This window comes from Mytilus edulis, chromosome 1 (genome assembly GCF_963676685.1).
Source record: "Mytilus edulis chromosome 1, xbMytEdul2.2, whole genome shotgun sequence".
Classification (NCBI taxonomy): Eukaryota; Metazoa; Mollusca; class Bivalvia; order Mytilida; family Mytilidae; genus Mytilus; species Mytilus edulis.
In genome coordinates, this window is record NC_092344.1 from 68,492,928 (window position 1) to 68,516,104 (window position 23,177).

General features: G+C 31.9%; 2 protein-coding genes across 3 annotated transcripts in view; both read left to right on the forward strand.

Moving 5' to 3' along the window:
* The window catches only part of LOC139487853 (receptor-type tyrosine-protein phosphatase mu-like), a 317,750-nt gene that overhangs the window by 272,020 nt on the left and 22,553 nt on the right, over positions 1 to 23,177 (forward strand). The window lies entirely within an intron of this gene.
* LOC139487887 (receptor-type tyrosine-protein phosphatase kappa-like) overlaps positions 1 to 23,177 on the forward strand; it is a 149,494-nt gene that overhangs the window by 63,501 nt on the left and 62,816 nt on the right. Inside the window, exons 1-4 of one of the 2 annotated variants that reach the window (XM_071273055.1) lie at positions 9,536 to 9,675; positions 10,281 to 10,353; positions 15,782 to 15,997; positions 17,385 to 17,585. The exons of the other annotated variant lie outside the window; for it this stretch is intronic. Coding sequence (XP_071129156.1) covers positions 10,281 to 10,353; positions 15,782 to 15,997; positions 17,385 to 17,585 — 490 coding nt within the window. The 5' untranslated portion in view covers positions 9,536 to 9,675. Of the gene's footprint in view, positions 1 to 9,535; positions 9,676 to 10,280; positions 10,354 to 15,781; positions 15,998 to 17,384; positions 17,586 to 23,177 lie in introns of those variants that run through there. 2 annotated transcript variants of the gene reach the window in all.

Here is a 23,177-nt window from a genome sequence, read left to right on the forward strand (position 1 = left end):
AAAGTTCGAAAGCCAAAACAAGTACAAAGTTAAACAGCACTGGGGACCAAAAGTTAAAAAAAGTTGTGCCCAATACGGCTATTGTTTTCTGCTTTGGATAAGAACATCCTTATTATTAAGAATAATTGATACTTTCGCAAATAGTAAATTTTATAAAATGACTATATAATAGAGATACATGATACAACTGAAGTTTTAACTAATTGCAGAAAAAACCCGGATACATTACATACACCAGCATAATCCAACACAAAAACAATACACACCCGAGTTAGTCAAATCCTCAACGCAAAAAATGACGTCACATTTGAAATTCTAAAACAGCTCACACAAAATGACGTCACATTTGAATGACTAAAACTATTTCTAAAATAAAAGATAGAATTAGGATTGATTTAAGATTATATTTGTACTAAATATTGATATAACATTTAATAACAACGAAAATTGCAATACTTATTAAAAAGTAAAATCACAAAAATACTGAACTGAGAGGAAAATCAATTCGGAAAGTCCATAATCACATGGCAAAATCAAAACACAAAACGCATCAAAAACGACTAGATAAGAACTGTCATATTCCTGACTTGGTACAGGCATTTTCGAATGTAGAAAATGGAGGATTAAGTCTGGTTTTATAGCGCTAACCCTCTCACTTTGATGACAGTCTCATCAAATTCCGTTATATTTACATTGATGCGTTAACTAAACAGACACAATAAATAAAATAGTCAGAATATAGGTACATCAGTCATCATCGTATAACAATTTTAAAAGGAACAATTTAACAGAACACAAAAAAAAACATCTATCTACAAACACATTCATTGATTTGAGTGTCTGATGTCAGAAAATTTCAAAAAAATACGTCACATAGATTTGTCGTTCAATGTGCATACAAACAATTTTAAAATTTACCTAGGCAATGTTAGCATACAGGGTTAAAAAATCAAAAGTATGTAAGAATAAATTTCAGAAATAGACCGAGATTTAAACTAGTCCAAAAGTTATATATATAATTTATAAGGGGCCCCTGGGTATAAATCAATATTTTTTCTAATATAGGATTTCGCTATATTTTTTTTATAAATGACCTTTATCATATACTTAAAAGAAAAATGAAATAAAAAATGGGATCACCGTTCATTTAAGCTCACAATCTGTCTCCAGAAGAAGCATACATTTTTGTTAATGTCCTTTTTTCTGTTGAACTAATAGGAGAAATAGAGGTAATATCGAAATAAAAAATTAACCTAATTACAGAAATCGATTAAATTTTACAATTATTTAGTTTATGTACAGCTTATTTGAAAACAATAATAAAAAAATATAGGTCACCGATGAGTTAAAAAAGATATTTCAAATTAAATGCCAAAAATGGTATTTTTGCTCCAAAGGGAAATAATTTTGAGCTTTTTCAATGATATAAACATTTAAAAAAGTTATCTGCGGCCAAACTGAATGATTTTTGGGTTGATTTTTGTACCATATCATAAAGTAATAACTAATAGTGTTATAAATAAAATTTGTAATGAAAAAATAAAGGTTTAATTTTTTCCTGAAATTTTTGTACCCATGAGCCACCTTGATATCTAACTGAGGGTAGCAATTAGATAATTAGCTATATCATATGGCTATGTCCCGTTTATTCTGAATCAAACTGCAAACGTAACACATCGTACAAATTTGTCGAACCAAATAAAATCTAATAAATGTAACACAACAACAAACGACAACCAGTGAATTGCAGGCTCCTGACTTTGAACAAGCACATTTAGAATGTGAAAGGGGTTAAAATAGTTTGAGGGCGCCTACTCTCTCCTTTACATAGGACAGTGGTGTAACAGAACAACATAAGAACAAACTATACAAATCAGTTGAAAAAGTTTGAACTCATCAGATAGATACAAATAGAAATACATCAACAACAAAAAACATACAGAGTAGTCGAAATGTGCTATGTCTTTTGAAATATGTTTTTCTACTGCTACAACCAAACCTCAAAACCAAACCTTTATATCTATGGAAGTATTTAGTAAAGCCTAAATTTCTCTTTTAAATAGTAATTGCCCTTGTACTTTGGATAGATAAAATATTTTCAACGCCGGGGACATAAATACTGGAAATCTGCTCTTTTATTTTATATCAAATTCATACTATATATAATTCATTGTACAAGTTATACATGTAAGTTAATTTTAGTCAAAATACAAATCATAATCTGTACAATTGTTTTTGTACACATTATTGTTTGGACGAAATGATGACTTGTACACAAATAATTAAATATCCAATATATCTTGATCATGCCATGCTTCATAAAATCTTAATACCCATATTTGTTTTTACTCTGAGTTATATTTTACGGTGTAAACAAGCCATTTTAACCAAAGGGTCCAGATGAAATTTTAACATGTCTAAAGAGTTTGTCTTGAGTAACTACATTTTGCATGGCTGTATGACATAGTCTATGATATAAAGTTACCGATAGTAAAGTGAAGTACGGCATGATTTAACATCTGACGTGTTGAAATACTTGCTTTCATTAATTCTGAGCATTCTCTGATACGTATTGTTTAGAATTGTTTTGTTTTTACTTAGTTTGATTCGATTATGGTATCGTACATTTAAATGCTTTGTTAGTACTTATTTTATTGGTCTATGAAAAAAGATACGGCTTTGTTTGGTTGCCAATGAAACAAATATCAACCAAATATCAAAGGAGAATGATGCAAGATATTTATGTTGTGTTAGTCTCATCTCATCAGGTATAAAGAGTAGAGGAATGAGATTACAAGAAAACTAGTTAGACCGTTCACACGCTCATGTGTCTCACTTAAGTCAGCATAATTGTCAGGCATTGTCTCTTGTCAAATCTTCCATGATTTTTTTTAACTTGTAACAATTTATGTTATTGACGACTGAAGACGTCTTAAACAGTTTTCATTTTGTTAGTTGTGTGATTTCTTCATGCTATTTTGGCAATATAATGGTCTGTCCCAACGCAGTTAGGAATTTGAATATAACCCGTTTCTCTCTTATAAGCGATTGTGATTTCTAACATTTACGTACCGTTATAACAGGCGTTTTTTTTCAAAAACTTATGATTAATGACAATGAGCAATGAATTACGCCTGCTTGTATATCGTGATGGTAGCCGTGCCATTCGCAAAGGAGGGGTATTCCTATAATGTTCTATCAACTTTAAATTTGACCTTGGTTTACCCTAGGTGTCTCCGCCAAACATCTTTTTTCTTTTCTATGTTTTATTAAATTATATACAAAATTAATATAGAAATAGATGCTTCAATTTTCTTCCAACTTTACATTTGGCCTTTGTTTACCCAAGGTGTATCTGCCAAATATCTTATTTTTATGTTTTATTAAACAATAAAAAAAATAAATATAGAAATAGAAATAGATAATAAAAAAGACACATAATTTGGAAAGCCAGGTCAAAATGTGCTCGCTAGCTGAAATGAACTAACTGTCGTTGACTCCGAGGACTTTTCGATCTACAAGGGATGTATAAATACCTTCAACGACCAGTCTGCGCATGTTTTAGTTATATGTTTTTTTTTCTGACTTTGTTTACACAACATTACATCTAAAGTCTACTGGAGTAGACTTGTTGTTTTGTATAGTTTCTACTTTGTTTCGATCTGATGAGTTTATAAGCCCTTATCAACTAATTTTTATAGTTTGTTCTAATGTTGTACTGTTACACCATTGTCCCCGGTAAAGGACGGGTCGGCACCTTCAATCAAATTATACCCTGCCACATTATTTACGTGCATGTTCAAAGTCAGGAGCCTGTAGTTTAGTGGTTGCCCTTGGTTCGTGTCTACCATATGTTTTTTTCGTAAATTGATTTGTTACATGTATATCTTAGGCCGTTAGTTTTCTCAATTTTTTATAAGCATATATTTAGATATATAGCCAGGAAAGAACAAAAAAATGTGCGTCCGCAAATTTACAGATCTAACATTGTTAGACTGTTGTTTAGCCGAATTATATATATATACAGAATGTTATTTCAGCTGGTGATACGATGGATAAATTATAATGTAAAATCTTTACTGGTTAAGACGTACTTATATATTATAATCCGTTCATCCTATTACGACTCTATTAAATTCAAGAGTCTATCCTTAATTGAGGTGAATTATATTGCCTTCCAAATACTGTTTCGATCCCTAATAACACTGAAGAGACATTAATTGTCGAAATCCTGATATGGTGTAAAAGAAAAAGAGCACCTCGTGTTTGTAATTTACCATCTTTGCCGCGAGTTTATTATTTTCTATTTGGTATATATTGAATACATATAAAGATCCTTTATGTTACTTCTTGTGATCAATTTTTTTGACAATCGTCAATGACAGTCATCAGGGTACAAGAACATCAGTTTTTCGACCTGTCAGTCAAATGCGTTTTTTGAAATATACTGTTTTAATTTTTTGGTCTTTTGGAAAAAATATTGTTTGTGCTGTTTTTAGACGAGCCTTCAACGAATTAGATTTACATGCACACGTATAACAATTGCGGTTTTTATCCAACCATTATAAATTTGAACGTTGTTCTCAATTTTGACTTGTTTATATTTAGTTCGTTTGGGCTTGTATTATATTTTCCCTCCGGTTTAAATAATCCTATTACGACTCTTTAAAATTCTAGAGTCTATCGTAAATTGAGGTACATTATATGGCTTTCCAAATACTGTTTCGATCCCTAACACCACACCTAACACCACTGAAGAGACATCAATCGTCGAAATCCCGATATGGTGTTAAAATAATTGAGCACCTCATGTTTGTGGTTAACAAGCTTGCTGCACGTTTGTTGTTTACGGTTTGGTATTAAATTAATATCACGATCCCTTTTGTTACTTCTTGTGATCACATTTGTGGTAATTGTCAATGGCAGTCAGCAGGGTGGTTTAAGAACATCAGTTGTTCAATCTGTTAGTCAAATGCGTTTTATTAAATTATACTTTTTTACTTTTTTGGTCTTTTGGAAAATATTGTTTGTGCCCCTCTACAACGAATCTGCTTTATCCAACCCAATCTTACTCGGTTGGTCACAATCGGGGAAAAGGAGAATGGGATTGTGGTTACGATAATTAGATTATATCCATTGTCATTGTTGATTGCCTTAGCCGTATTTGGTACAACTTTTTGGAATTTTGGGTCCTCAATGCTCTTCAACTTTGTACTTGTTTGGCTGTATAACTATTTTTTTATCTGAGCGACACTAATTACAAAAATGTAATCTTAAGTAGACGAAACGCGCGTCTGGCGTAGCAAATTATAATCCTGGTAATTTGAAAACTATCACCAGTGAAACAGATATTCCATAATGGCCAACCAACTCGTAATATTTTCGGTAAAAGTTCAACGTGTAATCCTGGTGTAGGAGCTTTCATGTGAGTTCCAGCCCTGGAATATCGCATCAACTGAGATATATATTCTCAATATGCAGATCCTGCTGGAATATGTAAATGAGAAGTTTGTACAAAGACACATGTTATGTTTTTATGTGGGTTTTTTTAATAATGCAATGCATGCTTTGTCTATGATATTTAAACTGTATTTACATGTAGGTATGCATCCTAAATTTTATTTATAACATAATTGAGTATGAATGCATACCAGAGGAGATAAGTTATTTGTACTTACATAAAATTTGTACGAATTATAAGATTATTGTGAAGACCTTTTATTGTTCTTTTATCTGTCTGGGTAATGTATTGTGTTGATGTAACAATACTAACTGTGTTTCAACATATGTGATCAATTGATTTTGGAATGAGTTGACATATTAAAGAACGGGTCATTAAATACTTTGATTCATTAGACAATGACAACTACGCTTTATTAAATGCTTATCTAACCACAATATAGACATTTTCATAATTTAGGTATTTTGTAAAATGCCTAAAAGATTCAGTCATAATACATAAAGAATAAATTTTCGAGGCATTTTACAAAATCTCAATCTGATCGTTCTTCTACAAATTGCCTTAAACTGAACAGGCAATTTGTTGAATTTTACAAAATGACTAGGTATTTTTTGTCATTTTGTATAATACCTGTGACATGTGTCAGGGTTAGACATCTTATGAATTGCCTGAAAATTCAGTTATTTTACAAAATGCCTAAATTTAGAAAATACCTGTGACATTTACAGACATGTTTCACATGCTAGAATGTCAATTGTGTTTTTGCGTTTGGTGTCGATTGTATTAATAACAATACATTCACCCTGAAATATTAAGTTTAAATATTTTTAATGAAAGTGGTGTAATGCTTATAAAACAAACAAAAACCTGCAGTGTTTTATTATTTAGTTTTCTATATATATGTAGTGTGTAGTGTTTTGTATACTCGTTTATTGGTTTTCTTTTTGCATTTTTGTTTCAATTTTAGTCAGATTTTTGTCAGTATTTAAATTAAAAAGCCATGACTTGTTTCTTCTTTGAATATATATATTATGAACAGTTGAACATTTTTTTACGAGTCGAATTAATAGCCATCTCATTATCTACCAATAGCCAACCTTATTTGCTCAATAAGCTCATTTCCTTTGATTAGATCCGAATCGTTTGAACCCAAATAATAAAGATTTGAGGAGGCGAATAACATATATATAGTGGATTTTCTTCGACATAATCCTCTCTTCGCATTTCGGGACAACCTATTTTCAATGAAGATGATCATATGACCCCAACATGACGGGTTATTCAAAGAGAAAAAACTGTTATAAATGCAATTTTGATTAAACTTTATACAAAACATATACACTATACCTTCTAAGCTCTTTAATTTATCGAATTTAGCTCTTGTATACACCAGACACCCAACGTCCCAGATTTCATTTTTGTATCCAAAACCTCCATTCTGCTCAAATGCGATACTCCATCTTTTATAATTAAGCGAATGCAATCGGAATTGGTCTTTCACGCCACAAAAATAAGGGGGGTCTCAGGTATAGAAATGATCCGAAAAAGAGTCAAAAGAGACCCATTAACAAGTTTGTCTATAGAAGGGTACTTTCAAAAATTCACGAAACGACCTCACAGGATAAAGATCTGCCACCGCTGAAAAATAATAAAGCCACAGATATATCTCTACGGTCAACTTCGAACAACGAATCTACAAATGCAATTCATGTTCACTAGCTTAAAATTTCAATATCGTTTAACTTTCAGCTGTGAGCTTACCTATGTTTGAGAACTGGAAACAATGCAAGACTGAATTCTGGAGCAAACATTTAAGGTTCATAATAAGAAGAGCAAACAGTGATTGTATAATTTTGTCAAAGTTTCGTAAGTAACAATTTATTACAAAATGACGGAACTTACTGGTTGTCACATTCTAGCAATAGATTTTTATATTCTTAAAATCTCTCCACAGTTGAATAGCATCGACGGCTGCTCAAAATTCTAAAACCGAGATGTCACGCAAAGCACCATCTGACTCAACTCTAGTCCCTGTTAGGACTGTGCGCATGACTTTTTGAGGATCAAGGAGGGGTGAAAATTGTCGCTCATGACTACAGAAAATAACTGATTGACGTTCCCTGTGACTAAAAAACACAAAAGCCACAACTCCTGATCTATGATACCGGTATCCTAGAAAGGTGAAGGGTCGCGCTCTTTTTTAGTCGATTCTATTCATCATATACCGCCTAACCATTAGTAGTACCGTTTGAAGCCGCCAATGAAATGCTTTGTATAAATTTTAGATACTTTTGGGCTTTTGACGGACATTTTGCTAACAGAATTGTCAGAAAAAGGACCAAGTTTTTTTTTATCACCACGAGAGTACCTCCTTTTAAAACAAAATTACCATCTAATATGTCCAAGGAGGAATTAGAGTCCAAATATTTCCAAAATAAATATACTCACCACACCAAATGGAAAAAAGCTCGATAGGATCAAAGAGTTGGCTATACTTTTTGGACCTTTTGGATTATAGCTCTTTATCTTTTATATAAGCTTTGGATTTCAAATATTTTGGCCACGAGCATCACTAAAGAGAAATGTATTGTCGAAATGCGCATCTGGTGCAAGAAAATTGGTACCGTTAATTTTATATATATATATACTAAGAATGCTTTCTGTCACGTGACTAACTAGGAAATGTTCCCACTGTTCCATTTTGAGACTGTATTTATCATCTCGGACCTCTTACTTTGATTGAAAGGGAGTGAATTGAGATCTCCTGGATATGTACACAGTCATACCATTATTTTGCTATATTTGCAGAACCTTCTCTTCTTGAGTAACTATTCTTTCATCGCTTTCAACGTAACCGTTTTACTGTAAATCACTGTGAAACATCTTGGAATTCCGTGCGCTAGAAAATCTATCCTCGACATCGGATCTCTCAAAGGTGCCTGTCCAGATATGGCTTCCGTCACTGGGTCCAACTCCACATTATTAATTTGGTTCTGATAGGAAGCAACACACTCATCTCTGTTTGAATTCTAGATACATTTTTGTACCTTGAGTAGAAGAAGTAATAACCACATTAATATTTTGATTCCCACAAGGTGCCACGTACGTAGCTTGTTGTATGTTTTTCAAATTAAACAATGAACATAAAGAGATTTGCTATAATTGCCAATGAGACATCTTTATACAGAAGTTCAAGAGGATGTAAGAAATTATACGCAACACTAGGCATATGGTCTTAAACAATGAGACACATCCGTACCGTAAAGTCGGCTATAAAAGTATATTTCTATCAACCCCTAGCTAGTCTTTTTTGCTTTGTAGTTGCCTGTTACCACACCGTTACTTATTAGGCGGTTGTATATTTCTCGTTTGAGGTCTCATTTGTGTTGTGAATGGAAATGGATTATTGCAAAACGTTGACCAAGCTTCCCGATCAATCGGAAATTCTGAAAGGAGGTGCGTAAAAGAGAGAAAGGGGGGGGGGGGGGTATCTGCACGGATGAACGCGAAATAAAATTGCCTTTACACGATGAACGAACAATTAAAAATGTCTTGCACCTTGATCCTTTTACCAATTTCACGAAACACAATGAATAATTAATCTTTTATCTCGGCTGCACGTGAAATAAAAATGGCAAAAAAAGTTGCACGTAAATAACCCTTTACCACCCTCTAAAATAGACATACATGTAGGCAAATGACGCCACAAACCGAAACCGTCACAGACACGGTCAAGGTTCAGAATAAGGAGAGAAAATGGAGGACGACAATAAATACGGAATTTAAACTTTTATTAAAAGCTCTATTATCAAGAACCGATATATATTTTTTAAATGATAAGTCGTATATTGACAGCTATTTTAACGTCATTTATTTATACTGTACTATGACCGAATTACATGATTTACCCAGCAAAAAAATAACAGTAGTGTAATATTCAAAAGATATTCACAGTTCATTTGCTTCACTGAACAAAAGTAAAAATGTTGACATTTAGTTTCTTTAAATACTATTAAATAAAATTTCTTTACGTTTAAATCCCATAACTTTTAAATACTATAATTTGAGATGTGTATGCCTGGCTGCTCTTTAAGCGTACTTACAAAAATGTATGACATCCAACACGGGTATAATGTATACATATACAAACAGTATGTCTTGTACTTCCTGGTTAGCAGTTGATTTAATGTGATGTTGTTCTGGTTGCAATAAAGGTACGTTTGTCTTCTTTTTGGTTCATGTAATATGATGAAAAGTGTAATATATATATTTTTGAAATGTATTGATGTATAAAAAAAATGGAATTAATAGAGAGGAACATAAAAATGAGATGGTTTATGTCCACATATATGTCTTGTATATAACTGACTACCGAACCCTCAAATTCTTCAATAAGTTGTTCATAAGGATTCTGTTTAATCAGGAAAATCTGGAATTTGCTCCCTTATGTGGAACTTTGTATTTTCTATGTAGATGATTGAGAAAAACACCTATGCATACAAATACATTTTAAACCTTTTGTCTATGAAATTACTAGCATTAACCGTCTTCAATTTCTGATTGTCATTCTGATTCTATAATTGAATAAATTTAACATGTCACATAAATAAAGAAACGCAATACTAATAATAGTATGAAGCTTTGCTCGCTATTTTCATCTTTGACAAGCTATTAAGGGCCCAAAAATTACTAAATGTGCGAAACAGTTCAATCAGGAAAACCAAAGGTTTAATCGATACAAAACAACGGCTACTAGTATATATAAGCATGTTATAAATGTATGTCTCAAAATATGCAGAATAACGAATATCTGTTTCAGATGACATCGATGCTGCAATTATATATATTTTCGATATGCATTATTACACTCGTTGTGACAGTGGCAGCGCAAAGTAAGTATCTATAAAATGATATTAATAGCTTTGGTCAATTATTACATGCTCATGTTTAAACTATAATTACTTGTTTGTTTACTGATTATTGATAGTTGTAACCGTCATGGCGCGAACGAAGGACATATTGAATGTTAAGATTTCCTATTGAAGGGTCTTACCAAAATTCTTTCACACTCTTATTTATCTTAAATTCCTATATTTTCTATATATCTAAATCTATGCATGCACATTTCTTACTTCACACACGTACTGCTTTTGACGTTAACAAAAATCAAAAAAATCATCGTAGTGTTCACTTAATTTTAGTCACAATGTAACGAATTACACGTAACATGGGCTCAGATCATAACATATAGAAGTAAACAGACTATCTGCGATTGTTTGTTAGATAAATAACATATATATTTTAAGATTTGTACAGAATTATATAACTGTATGGTTACAAATAAGTACATGATTGTTCTGAAAAGCATATCAGCAAGGACCAGATATTCGTTTTACATTTACCAACATTGTTGTATTTTCTTTTACGGTTTGGTGAAAGAAATTGAATTCTTGTAATAGAATCCATTTGACCATACATACATAAGGGTGGGTAGACACTTTTCCAGTTAAACAGTCTTTTTCAACAAACGAATTAGTTAATTAAGGTACCATTTGAGAAACTAAACACAATAGTACCAGCAACTGCGGAAATGTTTTGTAATTTGCATTCTTATATTGTCCTTTCATACTATTTTAAACTTCTAGGTTTTCTTACATATGTTTCGATGTACCAAGTGCTGTCTATCATTTGTTTTTTTAGTTTTATATGTATTGTCTATCATAATTTTGTTGTTTCTTATGTATTGGTCTTTTGTTGGGCAATGTATGACAATGTTGAAAAACCTCGCCCATAATTATAAAGTACGTAATTCATTGACCGCTCCGTGTCTTTAAAAATTACTGCACTATTCTTGTATCCCTGGTGATTTAGACTAGAGAACCGTCGAACACAAGCATACTACAATTTGGCACTCCGATGTGAGTTTGGAGCAAGAAGGTGCACTGTGGATTTTTATCAATAATATACTGCTAGGGGTTGTCTTGTCCTTGTCGTAGAGTATAAATGATTTGCTCGTTGTTGACCACCCAACATTAACTTTTAAGATGAAGAACATGAATAAAAACCCTGTGCATTAATACTTTTTTATAATTGTTTCTATGTAAGTATGTCGTTAATTGTTTTAAGGTTAACAGACTTATGCACAGGTACATGTACATAAACTTTACAATGAAGAGCTAATGCACTCTAGTTATTTTTAGATATCAACCCTCTTCAGTTTTCAAAATGAAAAAAAAAACATTTACACAACAGGTCGATCAATATATACAAGGAGATAGCATTTCAAGAATTGACATGTGCTTACGTCATCCTTTCGATTAAACTTCATTAAAACCATCGAGAATGGCAATACTGACCAACACTAGCATATCAACGAAAACTAAGCACACCAATCTATTTATAACCAATTTAAGGATATTTGTTACTTTTCAATTAAAACGCTACAAATGTATAAATGAAACAGCTACAGAATCAATTGTCAATACTTAGATATAGGAAGATGTGGTGTGAGTGCCAATGAGACAACTCTCCATCCAAATAACAGTTTATAAAAGTAAACCATAATAGGTAAATGTACGGTCTTCAACAGTCTACATGTACACAAACAAACAACCGAAAAGTAAATGACTTCAACTTTGCCATGTCTGTTGAAAAAATGTATCGGATTTCATAGTAAATACCTAATGATCATATCGAGGAGCAGTCCAGGTTAAAAAATACTGTATAACGTACAAATTACATTGGAACTTTCCCTTGTCCAAGTCTAAATACCCAAATACAGAAAATACTAAGAACTATTCTGAATGAATGAAGTAAAACAACATAAAATAATTTTCGTTATAATCAGCTATTACAAAAAATTGGAAAATAGTATACAAGAGTTACCTTTGATAGGAAAAAAATAAATTGACAGATTTTAGATTATTTAAAAGATCTAACTTGAGTTTTTACTGACATTACCCGACCATTTCTCCGCGCTCAGGTTATCAATTGACTGGGTCAGGTTAGTTGAACATTCGTCTGTAACGTCCACTTGTCATATCGTACATGTTATAGACATTGACACTTAAAACTATTAATACGAATAACTAGCAGAGGACTAAATATTGTGTGTTGTACGACTTTGCCCACCGCGGAGCTATAGAAAAACAGTACATTAACGGGTGTTACACGGACTCTTTTTAGATGATACACGGACTCTGTTTAGTTGTTACACGGACACTTTTTATGAATAGAATCACTCGTGCATGATCAGTGAGTTCAAGGGCACTTAAACTTTAAATTAGATTTGAACTTTTTGGTTCGCCGACTTATTTCCTGTCTTTTTATTGAACAAAATATTTACGTTATCATCAATATCTTTTTTTTTTAAACATTTCCAGTAAAATACTATTCATATCAGTACACAAAGGGATTAGACATTTAACTTTAAAAGGGGGGGGGGGTATGGTTTTCTCCTAAAATAGATATTTTGATCCCAAATTTTATGCGAAAAAATGTATTATGGTCAAGCAGATGACAAATTAATGTTTTGCTTTATTCCTGATTTTCCGAATACCGTAAATAGTGCTAATTTAAACAAAAACATTTGGGTGATTGCATTGAAAAGTAAATAGTTAATATACTAAAAAAACAACATACCGCCCCCTTTATGACGTAAAATATTCGGTCAATAAATGTTTTCTTCAATATATGGACATGAATAGTATTTGGGACACTGCTGGAAGTAAGGAAATGATTATACTGACGTGTATATTTCAATAAAAATAAGACAGAAAATAAGTAAATAAAAGTCAAATCTTATCAAGAGATAAAATCCCTATCAACTCACTAATGCACGATTGATCCTATAAAAAGTGTTCATGTAATACACGTCCAAATAAGCAGCAAATCTAGAAGAAAATCATTCAACTTATGTCATCAATTTTGCTGCGATTGTCAGCTGCGATTGGATCATAATGTAACACGTGTTTAATCCCGATCAACACTTGCATATCTAGAGACAAGCATGAATTTAAAAAAAAAAGTATATGCCTGAATATATAATATTAAGACAAAATCCATTTTTTCATAAACATTAAAATTATATTTCATTCACTAATGCAGTAGGAAATTCATTCTTTTGATACATTTATATTGTTATCGAATTTATATCAGTGGCGGATCCAGGTCCAAATCCAGGACAAAACAGTGGTGGGAGGGGGTCCAATATTATGTCCCCATTTTAAATGCATTGATCGTCCAAAACCGGGTTGACTGAATATTAAATTCATACGACAAACGCGCGATTTTTACGATTTTTTTAAGGGGGAATAGGGGGATGGAATGGCAAATCCTGCATTTTTTCATTAAAAATAAAGATCACAGCCTGTTTATTTTAAAATGAATTAGCCCCCCAAAAATCAAACGTTATCCTACTTACCACTAATATATTTTTTTAATATATTACTTTTTTACGAAGTTGCATTCTAAAAAGTCTTAAATATGTACAACATTCATCTTTTATTCGGAATGGTTCTTTTTTTATCAAATTATTAGATTCATGATTTTTTTTCTTGAATAAAAATCTCGATCGGTTGAAGGGAAACGAAAAAAAAAATGTGTTTATACAATAACTTACATTTCTACTACTGCTTTATGGCTATCTAAGTTTCTCAAAAGTTTAGTCTTGCAAAATGTATTATTACTTTCTTGAAACGTCGTACAAGTCAGATAAAAAACAAAAGTAACAAAAGAAACAGGCCGGTAACAACCAGCCGAATAGTTGTTCTGCACTTGTAGTCAGGTCAAGGTCCTTGGCTATCGCCTCGGACCTTGACCTGACTACTCGTGCAGAAAAAACTATCCGGCAACGGTTGTTACCGGCCTGTTTCTTTGTTACCTTTGTATTTTATCTAATACTTGATTTAATTGTTGAATAGTTAAACTTTCGTTTTTTTTCTCTCGTGCACCTACATGTACTCTTTGAGTCCATTTAAATCATGACTTGAATGCCTAGAGCTGAAAGACTAAATGAGCGTAAACTTACTGTCATCGGCTCGACTACCGATGACAAGCAAGTTAAAGGTTATTTATTTAGTAAATGTATCATAACCAACATTATTAATAAGTACTGTGGTTGTCCACGCTATCATGAAACTTATTTTTATCTTTCGTAAATTAACATGTAACAGGATAAATATTTCTTTTACTTTTAGAACAATACATGTTTATAATAGAAACGATAATAAACGTATTTTATTTTCAATGATTGCATATAATTTGTTAAAGCCCTTGAAAATTTTAACTTTTCACCATTTTGTTCCTAAGACACAATACTCAAATCTGTATGCTAACATATTTGCATATAAGTAACTTATCTATTTGACAATATTACTTTGTACTCCTTAAAATATGTCTATCCTTGCAGAAAAAAACTGAGTATTCCGACACCCTGCTTACTCCGACCTTTTTTTCTGGCCCCCCTTGTGTGTCGGATTAGACAAGTTACACTGTAATATAAGTAATACAAATTATAGACCATTTTCGAGTTCATCCGTCACCGGAAAAATCTCGTCAATTATGCGCGCCTTTAGTTTAAACATATTTATTTATAGTGGATTGGAAAACAAGTTTTGCAACTTATATAAATCCCTTTCCACTTTGCGGGTGCGAGTCCTGCCTTGTAGCTGCATTAGCCTGCTCTTTTTCGAAATCTACAAGGGTGTCTTTAACGTGCAAGAAATATGGTTCTCTCTTAACACGGGTCAGTCATTTATCGTTCCCTTCCAACGGACTATCATCGTTTCCTCAAGACCATACTCGCGAATGGTGTCAAGGGAGAGCCGAAAATTGAGTTCCTGAAATGTTCATCCCGAACGGGAATCGAACCAGGAACCTTTGTGTTAGTAGTCCGATGCACCAGCCACTACACCACAGCTCTCTTTGTGACGTCATTCACCAGATAGAGGGGATCGCTTGTATCCTTGCACTATTAACATTCATCAAGCCTCTTAGTGATCCTCATTGTGCAGGATAAACTAGAAATAATGTTTGTTTCGTAAGTACCTAATCACAATTCCATAATGACAGCAGTGCTAATTGTCAATTATGAGAATTTAATATGCCGAACAATTCGTGCAATGTAGCATTATAGTTCTCCAACCACTAGCTCAACATTAGAACGGAAGTGACGATGCCCTTAAACGCACGAATGACGTTCACGAAAACCAGAGTTTTTGACTGAAATGCATCGAACTCGAAAGTTGTCTATTATAACAGTTGTAATAAAAAGAATGAAAATTAGATATGACAATATAACAGTTCTAACTTGTTTTGTAGCAAATCTAGCATATCAAGGAACCGCTGAGCAACAGTCGACGCTTATAGATTCGTTAGGTTCTCATACTGCAAATTTGGCTATAGAAGGACCAGCAAATAATAACTGGAAAGATGGATGCTCATCTACAAAACCAAATCAGCCATATGTTTGGTGGGGTTTAACTCTTCCACGAGCAGCTTTCATTACAAATGTGGTGATTTACTATCGTGGTGACAGTAAGTACACTGTCAGTATATCGTTTTGGCATCGACGAAAATCCCGTGTTTTGTCGTCATTCGAGTTTTAACTGTTTATTCGAATACTACTAAAACCACAGGTTACATTTTTCGTTTATTTTAATTATTTATTCATAATAGAAATAACAGAAATCTTGGGTTTTTTTTATTTTTTGGGGGGTTTCGGGAACTATTTTCTAGAAAGACACTTTTAGTATTTGGAGGACTTATTGGTTCGGAATAATGACGACTTCAGTATGTACACTTACTGACTTTAAATAAAGCTTATTTCTATCTTTCACTCTGTTCGGTCCTGCCTTCTTTTTTTGAAGTTTACCCTTTTTTACATATATTGTCATCTTGTCCTTTTTTCAAAGTGTCTCATTCTACCCTTTTTTTTTAATAAAAGTTCTTTACCTTTGTTCAAATTTCATTATAGCCCCCACCACACACACACACATACAAATCAAATGGTAGCTCCCTTATTGACGTATAATCTTCACCTCCTACAGTTTTAGTTCAGTTCAGTTTACTTTTTAAATGTGTAAAAAAATGAAAATTGAATGGGTTATTAAGTATAGATTAATTGGCATTCTTTCCCTCAATAATATGTTTAGAGGGTGATGAATCTGAAACTGAAAAAAACATTTAATGTTTCTCTTCTCAATCTTTAACCTCCCTCTCTTTCTCCATTTATTTTGAAAACAAGTCACATATAATCCCGGTCTGATTGTTATCAAATCCAAAACTAATCCAAATCAGATTTTATTTATTTGGATATTCCCAAATACATGTTTATAGCAGAAACTACAAAAAATAATTTTTATTCGGTTTGACTGTGAAACTCTCATTTAAGATTTACAGTGAACTCAACATACATTGTATTGTAAATCCCCCCCCCCCCCCCCCCCCCTTTAATTGGAAAACATATCATGTTTTAGCACAAAATCTTCAAAAAATGTGTTTAGTCTCGCTTCGCTCAGTGATAATTTTTTTTCGCTTTATTGAATTACTCACCTTTCAAAATCCAGGGTCCGCCCCCTAAAGGTCAGAGCATTTTTGAACTGTGCAGTATATCTGTGGTAGTTAATGCACTCCTTTAATTTGGTGTGCATTATTAAGATAATAGCACAGTTAGAACAAATATATTTTTTCCATGTTATGTGTTAAATAAGACATACTCAACTCTTTTAGTTTGAAGTGTCATATAACTTTTAAAAAGTAAGTTTTTACCAGTATCAGAATGTTATTTATGAATAGAATCATTCAGTATTCACCATTATCTTCGATTGGGTCTGTTTTTAGTCATGGGATATGTATTATCATACATGTTATACATCTTGTTTTTACTAATTATCAAGAATACTGAATTTCTTTTTTTTTTCAGCACCAGACCAAATGAACGATTTTCGTTTGTACTTTGTCAATACAACCATAGGTACTGCTCCCGAACATTTATGCTACACAGATCTTCACATACCTGGCCTCCCTGATACTACACAGGATATAAACTGCTATGCACTTACGAAAAACGTTTATTTTTTTAACAGATTTAAGACTATTGAGTTGTGTCATATTACAATAAACGGTAAGATAGTATAGAGAGGAATAGAACTAACACTTGTACATATTTATTTGCTTGTATGTTGTATATTTCGGGAATTGAACGATAAGAGTATTACAAAAACTGTCCTTTTCCTTAAAATGTATTTGACATAATACCGTTAAGTGTTGAAATAACCACAAAATCTTGAATTCATGGCAGTGAAAATTTGGAATTTCTAAATTTTTGACGTTGACTTCAGTATCAAAGAAATAACACTGGACACTTTAAATTTGCAAAACAATCATTTGCAAATCCGCCGCCGCCTCAAATAAGAGCTACAGTGTCATGTATATAACCAAAATGTGCGGAATTACATGGGATTCAATAATTTCATTAGTTTTCTACTGTTACTATTATATTTATTTTGCTATTTGATTTATAAAAACATGGGATTTTCAATATCCCATGGGACAGGGCAAAATCCCATGGGATTTACCATTATCCCATGGGATTTTGGTTAAATCCCATGGGATTTTTTTTGGTCCCATGGGATAATTGTAGTCCCATGGGATATTTGTTGTCCCATGGGACAAAAAAAATCCCATGGGATTATTATTATCCCATGGGATTTTTAATATCCCATGGGACAAAATAAAATCCTATGGGATTCAAATTATAAATATATAGATATAAATATACAGTATGTGTATGTTGCAATGAATGCTGTTTGGTAGTAAAAAGTTTTAAATGTATACAAGTTTTTTTTATATTTTATTATATATATATATATATAAAAAAAATTTCATTTTGTCACAAACATTTTTTTTTATTTGTTAATATGACAATAAAGATTATAATTCTGATTTTGGAATGTATAGTAAAATTTAAGGTCAAAGAGTAAAGTTCTTTCACTGAAAAAAAATGATGACATGTTTGAATAAATGAAAAAATATTGTTTTGAAATCTTTGTCTTGTTTATTTTATAATGAAAAATAGAACTGAAAAAAATATTTCATATTCTGACTGAATAGTTTACTCTTTTCATGAAGTAATGTTTTCTTTGTTATAGTTTCATTGCAATACATAAATATGCAAACAATTTGAATTATATACCTTTGTGGTGTACATAATATTATGCTTATATTTGCAAATTTATAATTTAAACACTTTTTGTGTTAAAGTTTTAGTTTTCTTTTTCGCTGCTTGCTATGTACAATTATTCAGTCCACTATATAAGAGTCAAGTCAATAAATTAATTCATCCACTAGAATATTCCTGCAATTCTTAGACAAAACATTTTTCAATCTGTTCTTCAAAGATCCTATTGGTACATCTTTATTGGATGGAGCGATTCAAATGAGAAGACAAAGCAGGTTTATTTGGACAACAACATACTAATATTTTTTTCATTCGTTCCTTCTTTCAATTGATAATTACATTGTTGCATTTACATGATCAAGTTCTTGAGCATCTATGATCGTGATGATATGACTCCTTTTTGTTTATAGTCATTATGTTGAAATTTCCTTTTTCTATTAAATGTAGAAAAAAACATTCCATTTCAAATTAATAAAAAAAGTCGCACTGTTGAGAAAAATATCATCTTCCAAGTTTTCTGTTCAGTATTGATCTGTTGAATGATGACCAAGAAAACGGAGATGTCTGACCTACAAATACACAAAACTCAAAAATTATCAGTGAAGAGAAATACAGCAATAAAATGACTATTTTATCATGTTTATGAACATTTTAATAAACTTTCATTTAAATATCTATTGTTAGTACTCTTATTTCAGTGCTTTGTGTCTATGATTTACATATTACTGGTTATTGTTTGGTTCCTTGTTGCAGTCTTTTGAGTTAAGCCCATTGCAACAAATTTTTACAATTTGTTCAAATGTTGTGCTGTTATTAAAAACCACTGTCCGGTATAGCGTTTGCTCATTGTCAAAGGCTCTACATTGAACTATTTTTGTTAAATTAAGGGGGCTCACAGGTTTCAATCAATTTTTTTTCTTAATACATGTAATATAGGGTTACGCTATATTTTTCTATAAATGAACTTTATCTTATACTTTATAGAAAAATAGAAATATTAAATTAAAAAAATGGGGACACCATTCATTCACACTCACAATCTGCCTTTGAAAGAAGCATATATATACATTTTTGTAAAGGTACTTTTTTTTCTGTTGAACTAATAGGAGAAATAGAGGTAATTTTGAAATGAAAAAAGAACTTAATTACAGAAATCGCTTAAATTTTACAATAGTTTAAGTAAAGTTAGTTGAAAATGATAATAAAAAATATAGGTCACTGATGAGCTAAAAAAGATATTACAATTCTCATGCCAAAAAATGGCATTTCTTCACCAAAGGGAGATAATTTGGAGCTTTTTCAATGATATATACATTTTAAAAGTTGTCTGGGGCCAAAACGAATTGATTTTTTAGAATGATTTCTGTACCATATGAAAAAATAAAAAACTAATAAAGTTATAAATAAAATTAGTTATGAATAAAAAAATTAATATTTTTCTGAAATTTTTATACCCTCGAGCCTCCTTAAACATTGTTAAATGTCATTTTATCTCTATTGGAGAAAAGTCTTATTTGAAATCAGACTGCTTCTTATTTTTATATCAACCCAGCCATATTATGCCTGTCCAATATCAGGAGCTTGTACATAATTCAGTGGTTGATGTTGGTTCATATCCGTCATTTTTGTTTTTCATAATATTTTGTTTTTTTATAAATTAGTCTGGTATATTTGAAGTTTGAATTGATGCTTTGTTTCAAATTTTGTTAGCGTTGTCTTTTATAGATTACTATATCATGTATAGGGTATGAGTTTTTTCATTACTAACAGGTCATCATTGGCCTCTAATAAGTAATTACAATGCTTACATCCACTTAATTGAACTCTGATGGATAGTTTTCTCATTTATCGTACCACATCTTATTTTAATAAATATTTAATCATTACTCAAGGGCTAAAACTTTTTTCAACATTGGACTTACCATTTAGGCTTTGTCATGTGACCTTTGTAAATCTATTTTTGTTGATAATTTCTTCTGTTTATAGTTTCCCTTTTATATCTTTAATATTCTTGCCCTACACATAAAAGGGTAAATAATATCATTTAATGACAAAAATAACTACTAATACACAAAAAGTAGGTAACTGAAAATTTTGCCTCATTTGTATATAACTTTGACTTGATTCTCATTCTTGCTGTTTAATATTATCATTGTTTTATGAAAATGAGGTCTTAGTAAAATTAACCTTGGCAAACAGATATCTTCTTTTTTTATATAACACCTTCCATTCATTTCGTACAACAAGTAGACCTATGCTTATAATATCTGATAAAATGACAAAACCAAGAAAACTTAGCATTGACCAAAGAACCATAAAATGCGGTCATGGTTTTATGAATCTGCCAGAGAGACATGCACACCTTACAATTGTTACATATCCTACAAATATAATCTACCTGTAACTTTAAGCTTAATTATGATAAACAATGCAGTGTTTCATTGACCAATGAAAATGAGGTCAAGGTCATATAAAATATGACAGACAGACATGTGCATCTTACAATCATTCCCTTCACTAAATAAAGTGACCTTATTGCTTACAGTATCTGGAAAATAAACCAAACCACAAAAGCTAAACATTTTCATAGTTCCTTATACCCTGTCACATTCATAATATATGTGCCTGTTCCTTAAGTGATTGTCCTTTGTTTATGTGTAACATTTAACTGTTTTTCCATTTTTTGTACATAAATTAGGTTGTTAGTTTTCTGGTTTGAATTGTTTTCATTGTCATTTCTGGACCTTTTATAGCTGACTATGCAGTATAACTGGGAGTACTCTCAGATCTGTTCATTGTGTCTTTTTGTGTAGGGATGTACAAGTACCCGGCCACGTCCACTTGTATTTTTGTCCATCTGATGAGTTAAGCCTTTTTCAACTGATTTTTATAGTTTATTCTTATGTTGTACTGTTATACCACTGTCGCAGGTTAGGGGTAGGGTTGGGATCCCACTAACATGTTTAACCCCGCCACATTATTTATGTATGTGCCTGTCCCAAGTCAGGAGCCTGTAATTCAGTGGTTGTCGTTTGTTTATGTGTTACATATTTGTTTTTCGTTCATTTATTTATATAAATAAGGCCGTTAGTTTTCTCGTTTGAGTTGTGTTACATTGTCTTATCGGGGCCTTTTATAGCTGACTATGCGGTATGGGCTTTGCTCATTGTTGAAGGCCGTACGGCGACGTTTAGTTGTTAATGTCTGAGTCATTTTGGTCTCTTGTGGACAGTTGTCTCATTGGCAATCATACCACATCTTCTTTTTTTATATTTGTTCATTGTTAAGGCTGTAGGATGACCTTGAGTTGTTAATTTCTGTTTCATTTGGTCTCTCATGGGGAGTTGTCCAATCATACCCCATCTTCTTTTTTTATATTGTCCTATGTACTATGAAAATAAAGTAAGATGAAACTTCTCAGTCAGACATATGCACCTAGTTGACCTTTTGCTAATTTGAAAATAATAAAATAGAGAAACTGGCCAAGATTGAATAAAACATGCCAGTCTAACATGTACATCCCTAAAAATTTTCATACAACAAATATACTTGACATGTTGCATACAATATCAGAAAACCCAACCAAAACACAAAAACTTAACAATAACCACTGAACCATGAAAATGAGGTCAGAGGATAGAAAACCAGATAAATTGACACAAATCCCTGTGGTAAGACAAAATGTGCCATAATATTACCGTTAGTCCAAATGATAATAAAGTCTTGCATGGCTATTCTGTTCTGTTCTGGTTTAGAAAATCCCTCCTTCAAAGGAGCACTTCGCACAATGACGAATAAATGTTTATATATATACCTAAAAAGACATACTAGGTATGCCTTGTGAGATAAGTGTTGGTTACTGTCAAAGACCCTTACGCTTGCTTGGCTGAAGGTTTTTAATTATGAAGACGAGTTCGTACCCCATGAAGAGCAAAGCAAAGCTTCCTTGTTATGTATTCTATAGTGTAGCAGGCATCCATGCATTTACATTTGCAACCACAAGCACATATAAAGCTACTAGGGTCCAATATAAAGTTAGTGTCTAGCTATTTCAACTTTTTTCTTGGACGCTGTCATAGTAAAAAAAAATCCTTTCAAGGTGTAATAATTGTTTGTATTACAAAAAGAAGAAACCTAAATCTTACTTGTTAGTTGTTATGGGCTAACAAAAAAGATTTATTTAAAGTTGGTTATACATACAATACAACATAAGCTCTAGAGCTTTTATCCAACATACATATATGACAAGCACAATACATAAAACATTAAGTTCATCACTGAGATACATTGTAGTAGTCTCAGATAGAGGGAGACGGGGTCAACCTAACCCCTATTCAATCTGAATGTAGGACAGAAAGTCACAGGACAAAAAGTCACAGTCAACAAGTCACAGACAAAAAGTCACAATTCAGTTTAGAGATTATTTTTCTTTGAACAAGAAAACACTTTTTTTTGTATTTTTCTTGAAGTTTTATATAAGAAGCAACTTATTAATTAAAATTTATTCAATAAATATCAATAATAATCAAATAATTG